Raw genomic sequence first — 19,041 nt, 5'->3', positions numbered from 1 at the left:
TATCCATTGTTCCTTAATTTTACCAGCTTACCCTTCACTCTAACAGGAACATAATGCCTCTGAAATCTCCTCATCACAGTCTTGAAAGCCTCCCACTTGTCAGCCATCCTTATATATGTGAACTGTCGACTCCAATCAACTTTTGAACGTCCTTGTCTCATAACATTAAGATTTCCCTTGCTCCAATTAAAAACTTTAACTTTTATAGAACGCTTATCATAGAATCCCTACAGTGTGGAAACAGGCTTTTTGGCCCAACAAGTCCACACTGATCCTCCGAAAAGTAACCCATTTCCCTACCCTACTACTCTACATTTACCCCTGACTAATGCACCTAATCCACACATCCCTGAACACTATGGGCAATTTAGCATGGCCAATTCACCTAACCTGTATAACTTTGGACTGTGGGAGGGAATCAGACCACCCAGAGGAAATCCACATAGATAAAGAAAAATGTGCAACCTCTACACAGAGAGTCACCCGAGGTTGGAATCGAACCTAGGTCTCTGGTGCCGTGAGGCAACAGTGCTAACTACTGAGCCACTGTGCTGCCCATTTTCTCTCTACCCCTCCACATTTTGTTTTGGTTAGTGAAGGAGGGAAACACCTCAGTGATGTAGTGTTTGGGCCTTGATCACTCCTTGATACCAAGCCCATGATGACCTATTCTTCCCATAATCATTTTGAAACTAATAGAATTAAGATCACCAGACCCAGAGTGTTGCCCCACTTTTACTTCAATTACCTGCCCTGCCTTATTGCCCAAAAGGAGGTCTAATTTTGCTCCTTCTCTGGTAGTAACATCCACATATTGATAAAGAAAATTTTCTTGAACACATTTGACAAATTCATCACCATGTAAAGCTTTAACACTATGGTAGCATCGGTCAATGTTTGGAAAATTAAAATCTCCCAATATTAATCCTTATTATGCTCACATGTATCCAAGATCTCTCTACATATTTGTTTTTCAATTTACTGTTGGAGGGCTTATAGTACAATCCCATCAAAGTGATCTTTCTTTTCTCATTTCTATTTTCCAGCCATTTATTTTCACTCGACAATTTTTCAAAAATATCTTCCCTAGTTACAGCTGTAATGTATTCTTTAATCAAAAATGCCTCCTTTCTTGCCTCCTTTTCTATCCTTCCTGTAGCATCTAAAACCCACCCGATTGAGCTGCCAGTCTTGCCCATGTCTTAGCCAAGTTTCTGTAATAGCTCTGATGTCCTAATCCCATGTTCTTAAACATGCCCTGAGTTGACCAACCTTACCTGTAAGTCCCCTTGCATTAAAAGAAATGCAATTTAGCTCTTCAGAGTTACTACATACTCTAACCTTCTCTTGTCTTCCTTTTCTAATTGACATGCTCTTTTCACATTCAGAGCCATCCCCATCAACCTTTCTATTTACACTTCTACTTAGAATTCCTCCACTGCCGCTCTCATAAAGTCTCCTTTAATGGAATGAGCAAATCTCCCCGTTAAGATTCGTCCCTTTCCAGTTTAGGTTAGACCCCTCCTTTTTGAACAGGTGTTTTCTATCCCAAAAGACATTCCAATTGTCCAGAAACCTGAATCCCCGAACAATGCACCATCTCTTCAGCCATTGATTTATCTCCTTTTATACTTTTGTTCCTCCCCTTGTTTGAGTTTAGCATTGGGAGTAACCAGAGATTACAAATTATAAGGTTCTGTTTTTTGGTCTTCTACCTAACCTCTTAAAATCACTCTGTACTGCTTTAATCTTTTTCTTAAAAATGTCATTCCTACCAATGTGTACGATAATTTCTGGCTTCTCAATCTTACCTTTAGCAAAATGCTTGAAACATTTATAGATGTCATTAATCCAAGCACCAGGAAAGCAACAAGTCATCCTAAATTTATCCTCACTTCCATGGAATCTCCTATCTATGCTCCTGACAGGACAGTCCCCGACAATACAGTCATAGAGTCATAGAGAGGTACAGCATGGAAACAGACCCTTCGGTCCAATCTGTCCATGCCAACCAGATATCCCAACCCAATCTAGTCCCACCTACCAGCACCTGGCCCATATCTCTCCAAACCTTTCCTATTCATATACCCATCCAAATGCCTCTTAAATGTTGCAATTGTACCAGTCTCCACCACATCCTCTGGCAGCTCATTCCATACACATACCACCCTCTGCGTGAAAAAGTTGCCCCTTAGGCCTCTTTTATATCTTTCCCCTCTCACCCTAAACCTATGCCCTCTAGTTTTGGACTCCCTGACCCAAAGAAAAAGACTTTCTCTATTTATCTTATCCATGCCCCTCATAATTTTGTAAACCTCTATAAGGTCACCCCTCAGTCTCCGACACTCCAGGGAAAACAGCCCCAGCCTGTTCAGCCTCTCCCTATAGCTCAAATCCTCCAACTCTGGCAACATCCTTGTAAATCTTTTCTGAACCCTTTCAAGTTTCACAATATCCTTCTTATAGGGAGGAGACCAGAATTGCACGCAGTATTTAAATAGTGGCCTAACCAATGCCCTGTACAGCCGCAACATGACCTCCCAATTCCTGTACTCAATACTCTGACCAATAAAGGAAAGCATACCAAACGCCTTCTTCACTATCCTATCTACCTGCGACTCCACTTTCAAGGAGCTATGAACCTGCACTCCAAGGTCTCTGTTCAGCAACACTCCCTAGGACCTTACCATTAGGTGTATAAGTCCTGCTAAGATTTTCTTTCCCAAAATGCAGCACCTCGCATTTATCTGAATTGAATTCCATCTGCCACTTCTCAGCCCATTGGTCCATCGGGTCCAGACCTGTTGTAATCTGAGGTAACCCTCTTCACTGTCCACTACACCTCCAATTTTGGTGTCATTTACTTACTAACTGTACCTCTTATGCTCGCATCCAAATCATGAATGTAAATGACAAAAAGTAGAGGACCCAGCACCGATCCTTGTGGCACTCCACTGGTCACAGGCCTCCAGTCTGAAAAACAACCCTCCACCACCACTCTCTGTCTTCTACCTTTGAGTCAGTTCTGTATCCAAATGGCTAGTTCTCCCTGTATTGCATGAGATCTAACCTTGCTAGTCAGTCTCCCATGGGGAACCTTGTCGAACGCCTTACTGAAGTCCATATAGATCACATCTACTGCTCTGCCCTCATCAACCTTCTTTGTTACTTCTTCAAAAAACTCAATCAAGTTTGTGAGATATGATTTCTCATACACAAAACCATGTTGGCTATCCCTATTCAGTCCTTGCCTTTTCAAATAATGTACATCCTGTCCCTCAGGATTCCCTCCAACAACTTGCCCACCACTGAGGTCAGGCTGAATTTTGTCAAACACTGCCTAGCATAAGAATCATTCCAAGTGTCCAATAACTGACTGCCCCTTTCATTTTCCTTGGAGAGACCATCCCCTTCAATACTTCCAAAAACTGAACATCTATTTGATATAGGAATAGCGATTGGAGACTTGTGAACTATCTTCTTACCTTTTCCAACAGTTATCCATCTGACTGATTCTGCTGTGTAATAACTTTTCTAAATCTACTGAACCTTTTCACTCTGTACCTCATATCTGCCTTTAATAACATGAAGCCTAAAAAAATGGAACTTTCAATAACACCTTTTTTTGAATTAGAATCCCTACAGTGTGGAAACAGGCCCTTTGGCCCAACAAATCCAGATTAACCCACCCAGACCCATTCCTCTACACTTACCCTGACTAATAAACCCACACTATGGACAACTTAACATGACCAATTCACCTAACCTGCACATCTTTGGATTGTGGGAGGAAACCAGAGCACCCAGAGGGGACCCACATAGGTACGGGGAGAATGTGCAAACTCCACACAGACAGTTGCCCAAGGCTGAAAGCGAACCTAGGTCCCTGGCACTGTGAGACAGCAGTGCTAACCACTGAGCCACAGCGCCACCCCTAAATATATCTGATGTATAAAATAAACTACCTTTCATTACCTACAGAAAATAATGTTAAAATGGAAAAAATTTAAAAATATATGTATCAAATATATAAAACTTAAATAAATAAAATCAACCACTTGGCTAATTAAATTAATAAAAATATGACTCCTCTTCAATAAATTCCTCAAAGGAAACAATCTTCTCCAGAGCTGACCACACGTGGACTCCTCAAAACGAAAACACAATTCCTTATTTTTACAAAAAATACTGTTCGGATTTTTAAAAAACTTCTGCAATGTAAAAAAGAACTTTTAAAATATGTATAGTCTTTTTTAAATTCTGAATTTAGAATAAAAAAAACTCAGCCTTTCACTCGAGACCCTGAAAGGCTCGGTGATAATGATCATTTTTAAAGAAAATTCATTCATGGGATGTGGGCATCATTGGCTGGGCCAGCATTCATTTCCAATCCCTAACTGCCCAGAGGGCAGTTCAGAGTCAACTACTTTGCTGTGGGTGTAGAGGTAAGACTAGGTAAGGAGGGAACTTTCTTTCCCTAAAGGATGGTCATAAACCAAATCAATTATTCCCAATAATCAACAATGGATTCATGGTCATCATTAGACTCTTAATTCCAGATATGTATTCAATTCAAATCTCACTTTCTGCCATGACAGGATTCAAATCCAGGTCTGCAGAGCATTACCTCGGTGGCATGGTGGCTCAGTGGTTAGCACTGCTGCATCACAGCATCAGGGACCCAGGTTTGATTCTAGTCTCAGGGGACTATCTGTCTGTCGTTTGCACATTCTACCCGTGTTTGTGTGGATTTCCTCTGAGTGCTCCAGTTCCCTCCCACACACCAAAGATATGCAGATTAGATGAATTAGCCATATTACATTGCCATAATTGTTCAGGGATGTGTAGGCTAGGTGCATTAGTGTAATAGGGTAGGGGAATGGGTCTGGGTGGGATGCTCTTCGGAGGGTCAGTGTAGACTTGTTGGGCCAAATGGCCTGTTTCCACGCTGTAGGGATTCTATGTATTGGAATGGCAGTCCAGTGATAATACCACTAGGCCATTGCCTAAGTCCTAGGTCTGCTTGTCATCGTTGCTTTAATCAAACAGCCGCTTGTGGATATTTGCATTAACTCCACAACTTGCCTGAGTTACTGTATCACTTATGCATAAATAACATGAAAAGAAATATGACAATACCATTAACATCATTGTTATTTTGACAGCCAAATATAGCCTATTAGCTTCTGGTAATTGCTTAATTATATCTTTACTGAATGGTATAGTATCACACAACATGAATTAAATATCAGTTATTCCTAGAAATGTATTACACAATCTCTTTAGATGTTTGGACGTATTGGAGGTGAACATGCTCTGTGCCCATAGCACAAAATGTTAGCAAAACAGCAGTCTATCTTGTAGTGGCCTGATTTCCTTACTCCTAAGAAACTCAGGCTGATAAATTGTGTTATTTTCAATTTCCTCCCTGTTATATTCTCCTTACTATTTGTGATGAGTTTTCTGTCAAACCACTAAGACTTCTGTAGAGAATGTAAATTTCATGATTTGTTTTCTCCCCCTCTATTTTACCTTTAGTCCAGGTATCAAGTCACCATAGTCTTAGCAGACCATAGGGCTTCTCTCTCAACAGACAAAGACAAATGGTGGCAATTTAACCTGAGGGCCACCGTATCTTAGGCAAGGGGAGATGCTGAGAAGGAGAATCCTTCATGGTAACTTCAGCCAGTAACTGGAATCAAACCCACATTGTTTGCATCACACTGCTTTGTAAAGCAACCATCCCGCAGACTGAGCTAAACCTACCCCTGTTTCCCTTTACTGATCGCAATGTGTCCCAATGGATACTAGGATGCACTCTACAATGCAAGAAATCTCCTGAGCCCGCTGGTAGGCCACAAATCTATCATTTGTTTTTACAGAATTTGCATCCATTTGAAGTGCAATATGTGATGTTAATTCTAAACTAAACATTAATGGAATAGTATATGGCTTTTCAACTTGCATCAGAACTTCTTTTCTGAAAGATGGATTGTTGAGAAATAAAGGGGATTGTCTAGAGTTTTGAAAGGTCCCAGTTGTCACATTTCTGTCATTTAAGCATGTCTTTTATTGTGTGAGATCAAACTGGAACTACTGCAGTGGCAGTGTGTGATTCTTTATTCTGTTACCATTAGAAATGCATGATGAAAGAATAAAAATAAAGAAGTTAAAATAGCAACATTCACATTCAGTCCACAATCTGTCAGGCACTATTTTGTGCCACTTATTTTTCTTGGCACATCTTTAGTTTTAGAACTAGTCCTTTGAGACATAAATCTAAACCACATCATTCATTTAAATGCATTTGTTATGTTTAATTTTCCCTGATGATAATGATGTCAATTGAGTTCAATGCTGTAGCAGAGCCATCTCTGAGTCACAAGATTGCGTATTCAGCTCCAGCTCCAATGGCTAACGTACATAATATACCCCCATGCAGCACTTCAGATATCAGCTATCTTTTGGAAGAAACACTAAATTGAGGCATCATTTTCCCTGTCAAGTGCATTTGGAATATTCAAAGATATTATTCAAAATAGAGAAATATAATTCTCCTGGTATCCTGGTCATTATCAATTTCTTAACCATCACCACATAATAATAAAATTGTTTGGTCATTCACCTCATTATTATTTATGATTTTTGATATGTGCAAAATGGCTGTTGTAGTTTCTATATTAGAGAAGTACCTCACTCGCTGTAAAATACCTTGGGCTGTGAAAAGTGCTATATAATTAGTTAATCCATTCAGAGATGTTATAACTCACCATTGGAGCACAAGGGACTTTAACTCGGGCCTCCTGGATTGTCACTGATGAGTAACCAACAAAAGTTGAGGATAGCTCACAACACTGAGAAACTCCTGGGTCTGAGATGATTGACCTCCAACAACCACAAAAATCTTCCTTTATACCAGGTATGACCTCAACAAGCAGAGATTTTTCTCTGCATTCCACTGACTGCAGTTTTGCTCGGGCTCCTTGATGCCACATTTGGGCAAATGTGGCTTTGATGTCAAGAGTTGCTGCTCTCACCTCACCTTTGGAATTCAGTTCTTTTGTCCATATTTGAACTTAAGCTGTAATGTAGTAAGGAGCTGAGTGATCCTGGCAGAAAGCAAATTGTATGTAAATCAGTTGGTTATTGTTTTGCAAGTGTTGCTTGGTAGCTCTGTTCTTGACCTTTCCATCATTTTAATGATGATCAAGAGTAATTGTTTGGGTTGGATTTGTCCTACCTTTGGTGCATGCGGTGTAGCTGAGCAGGTTTCCATTTTGTCAGATAGATGCCGGTGTTGGAAATATATTTGAGCTTGGATGGTGCACAGTTACTTTTGGAACAAAAGTGTTCAATATGATAGTCAGAATTTTATCAGGCCCCACAGCCTCTGCACTATTCAGTCTTCAGCCATTTCTTGATATCATATGGAGTGAATCAATTTGGTTGAAGACTGGCATCTGTGGTACTGGGACCTCTGGTGGAGACTGAGGTGGATCAGCCACTGTGCACTTTTGCCTGAAAGTACTTACAAATGATTCAGCCTTATCTTTTGCACTGATGTGCTGGGCTCCCCTATTATTAAGGATTAGGACCTTCCACCTCCTGTTAGTTGTTTAATTGTCCAACACACCTGGATGTGGTAGGATTGCAGTACTTAGATCATATTCTATGCTTATGGAATCACTTAGCCTTGTCTATCATTCAATGCTTATGCTGCTTGGTTTGCAAGTAGTCCTGCTTTGTGGCATCACCAGCTTGATATGTTTTTAGGTATGTCTGGTATTGCTCCTGGCAATGTGCTCTTGCACTTTTCATTGAAGCAGGATTGATGTCTCAACTTGATGGTAATAGTCGAGTGAGGGATGTGCTGGACCATGAGTTACAGATTTTGGCTGATTATAGTTCTGCTGCTGTTGATTGATTGCTTCCTGGGTGCCCAGTTTGAGTTGCTAGAAGTATTTGAAGTCTGTTCCATGTAATGTAGTGATAGCACCAGACAAAATCATGGAGGGTATTCTCAGTGTGAGGATAGGACTTTATTGCCACAATGACGATGCAGTGATCACTAATACTGATACACTGTCATAAATGGACACATCTGAGACAGGTGGATTGATGAAGTAAGTGATGCATTCTTGCTGATACCCTCACCAGCTGCTGCACACCCCATCTAGCTCCTTGCCTTTCAAACTCAGAGAGCTTGCTCAGGAGTGGTGGTACCCAACTATACCTAGTCATGGATATTGAAGATGCCCACAGAAAATACATTCTGTGCCCTTGCCAACGTCAGTGCTTCCTCTAATGGTGTTCTACATGGAGGAATACTGATACATCAGCCAAGGTGTAGGGGAATAATAATCAGAACAAATCTTTACCACACATGTTTCATCTGATGGTCAGGCAGCATCCAAGGAGCAAGAAAATCGACGTTTCAGGCAAAAGCCCTTCCTTAGGAATCATTCCTAATGAAGAGCTGTTGCCCGAAACGTTGATTTTCCTGCTCCTAGGATGCTGCCTGACCTACTGTGCTTTTCCAGCACCACACTCTCGACTCTAATCTCCAGCATCTGCAATCCTCACTTTCACTTACTTTTCATCTGATGCCATGAGACTTCAAAATTGATGGTCTCCAGGTCGACTTCTTCCTAACCGCATACTACTCTGCTTGAGGGGCAGAACAGACCCAGAGATGTTGTCTAGGACACTATCTGTATGATTCTGAGAAGAAAACTATGTCAGGCTCTTGCTTGATGAGACCGAGAGACAACTCTCCTAATTTTGGCACCAGATGTTAGTAAGGAAGAATGTGCTTTCTGTTATAAACCATATTCTGTCTCCACCATTCTTAGTGTACTGTGCAGATTAATGTGTAGCATCTTGGGAGCAGTCACAATGCCTTCATTCTGAAAGCATAGCACCAAGAGCCATCTTGAGAAATTATAAGCAATTGCTGCCCATCATGGCCATCCACCGACCATTTGGTTCATGACTCTGGCATGCAATCCATACACAGTATGTCTACAATATGCACAACGTGGAAATAATGGGAGTCATGCTGCCATAGGAAATGTCACCATTTTGCTGCTGAAGCATTACTTTCTGCAGAAAATATCTCATGATTTACCATGATCTAACACATCCAGCACAAACTCATAATCACAAGGACACAGCTCCTATCATCAGGGACACAGTCAGCAGCTGAGGAGGAAGAATTCTTTTCTGACTGGGTGGTGACAGGGCCAATAATACCTCCTGATGCTACCATCCTGAGAGAGAACAGCAACTTCATGCTGTGCAGGGATAGTTTTAATCATCCAAAGTGGCTGATCACAAACCTAACAAAATGTTCGAGGTCAAACTGTTGGACTGTTCTGAGACACTGTAGGCTACTTTGCACAGTGATATCATAAGACCCCCCATAAGGCATAGCCACAGAAGCAGGCTATTCAACCCATCGGGTTTGATCTGCTGTTCAGGGAGATCCTGAATCTATCGTTCCATTTTTTTGTTTTTTCCCCATAACCCATGACTCCCTTCCTGATTAAAAATCTGTCCATCTCAGCTATGAAAATTCTTTATGATTTCAGACTTGAAAACTTTCTGTTGCAAAGATCTGCACAGATTCACTACCCTCTGTGGGAAGAAATTCCATCTCTCATTTTTCTAAACTCCAGTGAATACAGGCCCAATCTATTCAAGCTCTCCTCAAAAGACAGGCCCTCCATAACTGGGATAAACATTGTGAAGCTTTTTTGGACTTCCTCCCATGTCAATTACATCTTTCTTTGAATAAAGGGACTAAACTGTTCACAGTATTCCACGTGTGTTATGATTAGCACCATATATAGTTTTAGTAAGACTTTCCTATTTTTATAGGTAAAAACAAGGACCGCAGATGCTGGAAACCAGACTCTAGATTAGAGTGGTGCTGGAAAAGCACAGCAGGTCAGGCAGCATCCGAGGAGCAGGAAAATCGATGTTTCGGGCAAAAGCCCTTCAACTCAATCTCCTTTGAAACAAAGGCCATAAGTCCACTTGCGTCCCTAGTATCTGCTAAAAGATTTGGATGTTAACTTTTCATAATTCACGCAGCAGAATTTTTTCAAGGAGGTGACCAAGTGGTTGGATGAAGGCAAGGTAGTTGGTATAGTTTATATGGATTTCAGCAAGGCCTTTCACTAGGTCCCAAATGGAAAAATGCTAAGGGAGGGATCATAGAATCCAGGGTAACTTAGCAAGTTGAATCCGAAATTGGCTTACTGAAAGGAAACATAGGATGGTGGTAGAAAGCTTTTTGTGGGACTGGAGCTCAAGGTGCAGTGGTATACCATAGGAATCAGTGCTGGGTCCCTTATTGTTTGTAATATGCAGAGAAGATGTGGATGAGAATTAGGTGTAACGATAAGTGAGTTTGTAGATAATACAAACATTGGCCAGGCGGTTGACAGTGAGGAAGAAGGTATTAGTTTATAGGATTAAATGGTTAGATATGCAGATCAGTGACAGATGAACTTTAACCCTGATAAAAGTGAGGTGATTCACTTTGTAAGAAGGAACATGACAAGGAAGTACTCAATAAATGGCAAGACACTAGGAAGCTCAGGATAACAGATAGAACTTGGGGTGCTTCTTCACAGTTCTGTGAAGGTGGCAGGACAGGTAAGAGGTATATAGGATGTGTGGCTTCGGTTAGGCCGTAGCTGTGTGCAGTTCTGGTCACCACACTTTCAGAATTATGTGATCGGAAGGACTGAAGGAAGGAGATTCATTAAGATGTTGCAGAGGATGGAGAATTTCAGCATTGAAGAGAGGCAGGATAAGCTTGGCTTTTCTTTGGAGTGGGAAAGGTTGAGGGGAGACCTGATAGAGGTGTAAAAGATTATGTGGGACCTGGATGGGGTTATTAGAATGCAGCTGTTCCCCATAGTCATAGGGAAACAAGGGAGCATAATTTTGAAGTGAAAAGCAGGAGGTTTAGAGGAAAATGTTTTCCTTACAGAGTGGTAGGGGTTTGAAATGCAGTGCCTGCAAGGGTATTTGAGGCAAGTGAATGAGCACTTGAAGTGTCATGTCATTCAAGCAATAGACCGACTAATGTGGGAAAGTGGGACTAGTGTAGGTAGTAGTTAATTTTTGGTGGTACAGACTCTTCATAGCATTGAGCACACAGGCTAATATATCTATGCAGTGCTGCACTATCTTTCATATAGGACATCAAACTACCCTGAATGTAAATTTGCTCACTGAGCTGGAAGGTTCCTTCTCAGATGTTTCGTCACCATACTGGGTAACATCATCAATGAGCCTCTGATGAAGCACTGGTGGTAATTCCTGCTTTTTATTTATGTGTTTAGGTTTCCTTGGGTTGGTGATGTCATTTCCCGTGGTGATGTCATTTATTTGTTCTTTTTCTCAGGGGTGGCAAAGTCAATGTGTTTGTTGATAGAGTTCCAGGTGGAGTGCCATACTTCTAGAAATTCTCACGCGAGTCTCTGTTTGGCTTGTCCAAGGATGGATGTATTGTCCCAGTCAAAGTGGTGTCCTTCTTCATCTGTACGTAAAGATACTGGTGAGAGTGTGTCATGTCTTTTCGTGGCTAGTTGATGTTCATGTATCCTGGTGGCTAGTTTCCTGCCTGTTTGTCCAATGTAGTGTTTGTTACAGTTCTTAAATGGTATTTTGTAAATGACATTATTTATGCTTGTTGTCTGTGTAGGGTTTTTCCAGTTTTAGCTGGTTATAGGGTCTTTCCAGCTGCTGTTTTAGTATTACCAAACTACTTGTTCTAATAGATTTAAAAGAGGAAGATAAACCATAAAAAGATCTCTGGTGTGTTCTGGCCGTTATTTATCCTTTAACTAACATCATTTAAAACAGATTATATGCTCAATATAACATTACAGTTTGTGGGAACTTGCTGCACTCACGTTGCGTCATGTTTTGTACATTACAATTACTGCATCTCAAACGTGCTTGACCATCTGGGAATAACCTGAGATCTTGAAAGGCATTTATCTTTCTTTGCAAATAGTAATTTGATTTGCATGTAAGGAGAGGTGAAGAGTTTAGTATTACAGTTTCTCTTGGCAGGAGTACTATTCGAGGGAGGACACAGCTTTAAAATGATTGACAAAAATGGCAGGCAGCAGATGAGGAAAAAATTACTCACTGAATTTTTATGGTCTAGAATGTGCTACCTAAAGGGAATTCGGACGTGTTCAATAGTAATTTTCAAATGAGCACTGGAGTAGAAAGGAGATACTTATGGGACTGTGGGGAAAGAACAGAGGAGTGAAACTGACAGAGTAGTTTTCCAAAAATGTTTAGCAGGCACAATGTGATGAATGGCCCCCTTCTGTAACATGAAATGTTCATATTCAGCCTTTTTTTAGTTTGTTGATGGGATGTAGGCATCACTAGCTATAACAGCACTTATTGCCCATCCTAACTACCCTCGAGAAGGTAGTGATAAGCTGTTCTTTTGAACAGTAGGGACACCCATAATGCTGTTTGGCCCAGTGACACTGAAGGAATGGCAATATAATTCCCAGTTAGGATGGTGTGTGGCTTGAAGAGGAACGTGCAGGTAGTTCTGGTCCCATATACCTGCTGTCCTAGGTGGTAAAGGTTGTGCATTTTGGAAAGTGTCAAAGTGCTATTAATGACTGCAAATATTTTGTGCATAGTACATCTCCTGCCACCATGCAATGGTGATGAAAAGAATGAATGTGGAAGATGTTGAATGAAGTGCCAATTAAGCAGACTGCTTTGACCTGGAAAGGGTTGAGCTTCTTGAATGTTGTTGGAACTGCACTCATCCATGCAAGTGGTAAGTATTCCATCACACTGTTGACTTCTGCCTTTAGATGGTAGTCAGACAGTGTTGAAAAATGTGTTGCTGGAAAAGTGCAGCAGGTCAGGCAGCATCCAAGGAGCAGGAGAATCAATGTTTCGGGCATAAGCCCTTCTTCAGGAAGGCTTATGCCCGAAACGTCGATTCTCCTGCTCCTTGGATGCTGCATGACCTGCTACACTTTTCAGCAACACAATTTTCAGCTCTGATCTCCAGCATCTGCAGTCCTCACTTTCTCCTCGACAGACAGTATTATATGTTACACGAGTCTTGGTCTCTGAACTAGCCACAGTACTTATATAGCTAGTCCAGTTCGACTTCTGGTCAGTGATAACTCCCATGGTGTTGATGGTGGACTCAGTGATGGCAATGCCATTGAACGTCAAGGAGGGAAGATGGATCATCCACTCAGTATTCTGTCTGAAGATAAGTGATTTTATCTGAATGCATGTTCAATTTTAGTTTCTATTTGATTCTATCTGGTGCAACATCAGCAGTCTTCTTGTGGCTTGCAAGAGGTTGATTACACTTTGCAAAATAAGGAAACACGAATAAAGGAAATGGTCATTAAAAATAGACATCTTGCTTTCTGCTTAACCTGGCAGTATGTGGTTTATTCAGAGTATTACTGTAGTAAACATTATTACAGTCAAGCTTGAAGACAGCATAAGGGCACTTGTGGATCATTCTCTTTCTATAAGGGTTATCAAGAGATAGGGTTATCATGAGATAAGGCTTATTGAACAGTACAATACTTCCACCAAGCAAACTGCAGGTCAGCAGTTTTGAAAACAAAGCAGATGTCAAAGTGTTCATAAGTGTTTCATCAGTTGTCAAGAAAGTCACAGTGTGATGCCTCCAGATCATGAAATGCACTACGTAAATGAACACACTTCCTTTTACCGTAAGTAGCCAAATAGCTCCATTGTGCTACAGTAAATGAAGGGAAAAATAATTTCCCTTGCAAATGCAAACTGATTTTATAAATATGGAATCTAAAATCTAACTGGGAGCGATCTTTCTCAATGCATAAAGGTGCTGTTATTAATTCTCAACAGTATTTAATTAATTACCTGTATTTTAAAAATCTGTATTTAGAGAACAGAGTACAAGGTTGATGCAACTTAAAGGAAAATGTATGTATTTGACAACTCTTAGATTGATTACATCATTCGCCCAGCAAGCCAAAGCTTGTTTTCAGATGAATAAGAAGACTGATAACATTATATAAAAGCGAAGAGGTATTCCTTCAAATAAGAATTAGAGAATGCCCTTTGAGATATAAAATGACAATCCCACAAAATATGTCAGGATTTTTCTTGATTGGCCACTTAAATTCAAATTTACCTGAATGTTGAAGATGGAGACACTTTTATGGGATTTCACTTTTAATGGATTTATAGAATTTACATATAATTTTAAATATAATAGTTCCAGGGCTTCGTCAAACTTTTCATAAGATATCTACAAAGTAGATGATTACTGTACAATGCAACTCAAGCTAGCCAAAGATAAATTGCATCCCGAAATTCAGGAGATAGCTGAAAAGATTGCGGCTGAGCAAAACATGCATTCTACCTTTGGTTATATTTAGCAACTACTTATACATCTGGTCATTCACCATGTCATACAGCAACTCAAAGTGGTATGTGAGATCCGTCATCATCGCCCACAGGCCACAAAGGAACTAAAGGATGCAGATGTGAAAGTGAAGCCTGATGTAGTTGATATATTTGGGCTACGCCACTTTGAGCTGCAGAGAAAATATTCATTGACATTCCCAGCACTTTTGGCATTAAGAAAAAGAGACTCCAAATCTTAAGACTAATGTGAAAATTCAGGAATGACAGATTACCTAAAAAGAGAATCAAACTCATTCATGAGTTTAGAGTAAATTATTAAATAGTTTATTAAGAAGCATGATGCAAAAGTCCGAAGGGAAAAGCATCCAACCCATGATAGGTCAGGACAGTTTACTGATCCCAGAAAGCAAATGAAAGAAAAGCATGCCCCTACAGAAATTTGTTTGCAACAGTAGTCTTTGAGTATTTCTGGTGTGTAATTGGGAAGCTTCACTTGTTTGATCCTGCCATCAAAGACTGAGCCCAGTATGTAGAAAGAATGTTTTCTTTTCCAGGTAAATGACATTGGGGCAGATGAAAAGCAACAAATAATTCTCCTTACAGCTTGTGGACCGATAGTATTTTTGGTTATTAGAGACATCAGATACTAAAACTTTTCAAGTATTGACAGATTTAGTTAAGGAATATTACGACCCCAAGCCTCCTCTAATTCTGAGGCGTTATCAGTTTTACTCGGCAATTTGAGAACTAAAGGAATCCAGGTTAAGATGACTAGCAGAGGAAAGTGGCTTTGGTTTAACACATAATGAGAGGCTGGGGGACTATTTGGTATGTAGCATTAATGATGTATCATTATGGCTATATCATTGGAAAATGTGATAAGTGAAGCAAATGGTTTACAGGTATTCTGAAAGAAGGGGACCCCCTTGCCAGTTTGACTGTTTTTTTTAGATTAGATTAGATTACTTACAGTGTGGAAACAGGCCCTTCGGCCCAACAAGTCCACACCAACCCGCCGAAGCGCAACCCACCCAGACCCCTACATTTACCCCTTCACCTAACACTATGGGCAATTTAACATGGCCAATTCACTGTGAGGGGAAACCAGAGAACCTGGATGAAACCCATGCAGACACGGGGAGAATGTGCAAACTCCACACAGTCAGTTGCCTGAGGCAGGAATTGAACCTGGGTCTCTGGCACTGTGAGGCAGCAGTGCTAACCACTGTTACACCGTGCCGTCCGTGTTTAGGCAACATCGGTTGAGTGAAGGCAATTGCATCGCCTCACTATATCCTGAACAGAGGGACTCTAGGTCAGCCCAAAGCAAAACCTCAAAAGAAAGCCAAGATTTGGCCAACAGTTAAAATTTTCTTTGGGATCCAGGCCGCAGGCCATTGTAGTCACTGCCGGTATGCAGACTAGAAACAGCAAAAGAATCCCACTGGACCAGAATTGAGTAGGAAAACTCAAAGGCCAGTAACCAGGAGAAGGCACACCCTTCACTACAGCTGGTTTGAAACAGTGAGATTGCTTAGCAGCAGTCAAGACAAAATAAACCTCCACTTAAATCATCAGACGCTAATGGAGGTCAATCCAGGCATGGCCATTCCAGTGACTACAGAACCAGCCATTAACAAAATTTGCTCTGGACTCTGACCCTTATGTTTCTGCAAGACCATGGCTAGACTGGGAACCTTTACTGGGGATTTACAGATTAAAGGTACAACATTGGTTCCAATCCCTTATGAAAAGCAGCTGGTTCCATAACCAGTGATTGTCGTAAAAGACTCTGGCCTAAGCTCGATGGAACGAAATTCTTGACAGTCATTCTTGATTGTGAAACCACTTGTTATTTCTGCAACTTGCTTTATTAATATTCAGACTCCCATCCGCCAAAGCTGCCAAACAAACTGGACTTTGGGAAAACTTGGCAAGAAAACCAATTTGAGCACTGGCGATTTGGCTCTGATTTACCTCGCCAAAGGGCAAGATTCATGGGCACCAGCTAAGTGTGCCCATTGACTATGGACCTTGGTACCCCAGCTTCGGCCAACCCATCAGGGCCATCTTGCTGTCTATCTGATACACTGGCAGGCCATTTACAAGGGACAGTCTTTCATGGCAGCATCAAAAAGGCTGCAGCAGAGAAATATTTGTGCACACGGAGAGGCAACTGGCTCAATAATTGGATCAGCTACACTTCCAGACCTCTTGAATTCTCTCACAGCATTTGTTCAATCATCACATACCTGCATGCTCACAAACATGCCTTGCCACATCATGCCTCCCCTTTGTGTTCATCAGGACTTTATCCAAAGTCAAAGGTTGTCATTGCTGCTGTTTTAGAGACTCTTTAGTGCAGGAACTCAGAGAGGCTGCTTATCCTATTCAACTGTATTGGAATGTCCTGGGACGAGGGGACAAATGTTGGTGAACAGCTTAATGAGATAGCTATCTATTCACCTACAGCATATGCCAGCTGTCTATGTGGAAAACACATTGCAAGTTTATTCAAACAACTGGACAGGTCAGAAAACATTGAAGAATCAACATTTTCCCCCAGTCAAGGGGTTGGGGGAGTACTGTCTGTCGGTGGGGGGTGGTGGGATGGTGCTAGTGCTGTCAGTCACTGACAGAGGTTTCACACAGTTCAAGGATTTTGTCACTGTCATTCACCCATTTGGGATGCAGAGCTCAGGGGGGCTGTCCCAGAATAATCTAGAGATGTTCAGCAGTCCTGTGGGCCAGCACAAGCTGTCAGACAATTGTATTTCAAAGACAAGGAACTGCAAACACAGCAGTCAAGTGTCTGATCAGAAATGTCTATGAGCTGATCATCAAATACAGTCACAGGTCTGGGGCAAATGCAATCCTGGTTGTCTAGTTAGGTTAGGAGAGTTTGGGGGAGCAGAGGGATCAATTATTGAAAGGATGGGATAGTCAAGGCTGGGAGTGGAAAGCAGAGGCCTCTATATTAGTGGGGATGAAGACAATGATGAAGGGAATTTCAAGTTGAATGGGGGGGAATTTGGAGCAGCATCAGAGGGCATGGTTGGTCTTCCAGGGATCAATGGGTGACCTGTATGGGATCTCTCAGTCATGCAGCCACAAATGCATCAGGACAGTGACTGATGTATTCTCTGCAAGTTTGCATGGGTTCATTTGTTCCCCCATGACAATGTCAGTATTACAATCCTGGGATTAGGATTTGGGAATAAAGCTAGGATCCCCCAGGTGAAGGAGCTATTGATTGTAAACATAGAGTCATAGGGATATACAGCACAGAAACAGACCCTTCAGACCAATTCTTCCATGCCGACCAAGTATCTTAAATTTAGTCCCATTTGCCAACACCCGGCCCATATCCCTCCAAACCCTTCCTATTCATATACCCATCCAGATGTCTTTTAACTGTACCAGCCTCTACTACTTCCTCTGGCAGCTCATTCCACACACGCACTTCCCTCTGTATGGAAAAATTGCACCTTCGATCCCTTTAAGATCTTTCCCCTCTCACTTTAAACCTATACCCTCTAGTTTTGGACTTTCCCACCTCGGGGAGAAGACCTTGCCTATTTATCCTACCCATGCCCCTCATGATTTCATAAACATCTATAAGGGCTCCTCAGTCCCCAGTGCTCCAGGGAAAATAGCCCCAGTCTATTCAGCCTCTTTCTGTAGCTCAAACCCTCCAACATTGGCAACATCCTTGTATATCTTTTCTGAACCTTCTCAAGTTTCACAACATCCTTTCTGCAGCAGGGAGACCAGAATTGCACTCAGTTTTCCAAAATTGGTCTAACCAATGTCCTGTACAGCTCCAACATGACCTCCCAACTCCTATATTCAGGAACAATAAAGACAAGTATACCAAATGCCTTCTTCACTATCGTTACATACCTGCAACTCTACTTTCAAGGAGCTATGAACTTGCAGTCCAAGGTCTCTTTGTTCAGTAACACTCCCCAAAACCTTATATTTTAGTGTATAAGCCCTGCTCTGGTTTGCCTTTCCAACATCTCACATTTATCTAAATTAAACTCCATCTGCCACTCCTCGGCCCATTGGCCCAACTGATCAAGATTCCATTGTACTCTGAGGTAACCTTCTTCGTTGTCCACTACACCTCCACTTCGGTTTCATCTGCAAATTTACTAGCCATGCCTCCTATGTTCACATCCAAATCATTTATATAAAAGACGAAGAGCACTGATCCTTGTACTGGTCACACATCATTGGTCACAGGCCTCCAATCTGAAAAGCAACCACCACCATCACCCTTTGTCTTCTACCTTCAAGCCAGTTCTGCATCCAAATGGCTACTTCTCTCTTTATTCCATATGATCTAACTTTTCTAACCAGTCTACCATAAGGAACCTTGTTCAACGCCTTACTGAAGTCCATGTAGATCATGTCCACCATTCTGCCCTCATCAATCCTCTTTGTTACTTATTCAAAAAACCTCAATCAAGTTTGTGAGACATGATTTCCCACACAAAGCCATGTTAACTATCCCTAATCAATTCTTGACTTTCCAAATACATATAAATCCTGCCCGTCAGGATTCCCTCCAACAACTTGCCCATTTCCAATGTCAGA

The 19,041-nt window shown here is 41.4% G+C and overlaps 1 protein-coding gene across 1 annotated transcript in view; it reads left to right on the top strand.

The window, feature by feature from the left end:
* Positions 1–13,700: 13,700 nt before the first annotated feature.
* The window catches only part of LOC132815625 (lysophosphatidylcholine acyltransferase 1-like), a 222,230-nt gene continuing 216,889 nt past the window's right edge, over positions 13,701–19,041 (top strand). The window contains exon 1 of the mRNA XM_060824572.1: positions 13,701–13,760. Within this exon, the coding sequence (XP_060680555.1) occupies positions 13,740–13,760 (21 nt within the window). The 5' untranslated portion in view covers positions 13,701–13,739. The remainder of the gene's footprint in view (positions 13,761–19,041) is intronic.

The sequence above is a fragment of the Hemiscyllium ocellatum genome, chromosome 5 (assembly GCF_020745735.1).
Source record: "Hemiscyllium ocellatum isolate sHemOce1 chromosome 5, sHemOce1.pat.X.cur, whole genome shotgun sequence".
NCBI lineage: Eukaryota > Metazoa > Chordata > Chondrichthyes > Orectolobiformes > Hemiscylliidae > Hemiscyllium > Hemiscyllium ocellatum.
Note: the sequence above shows the minus strand (reverse complement) of the source record. Positions and strands in the feature narration are given on the sequence as shown.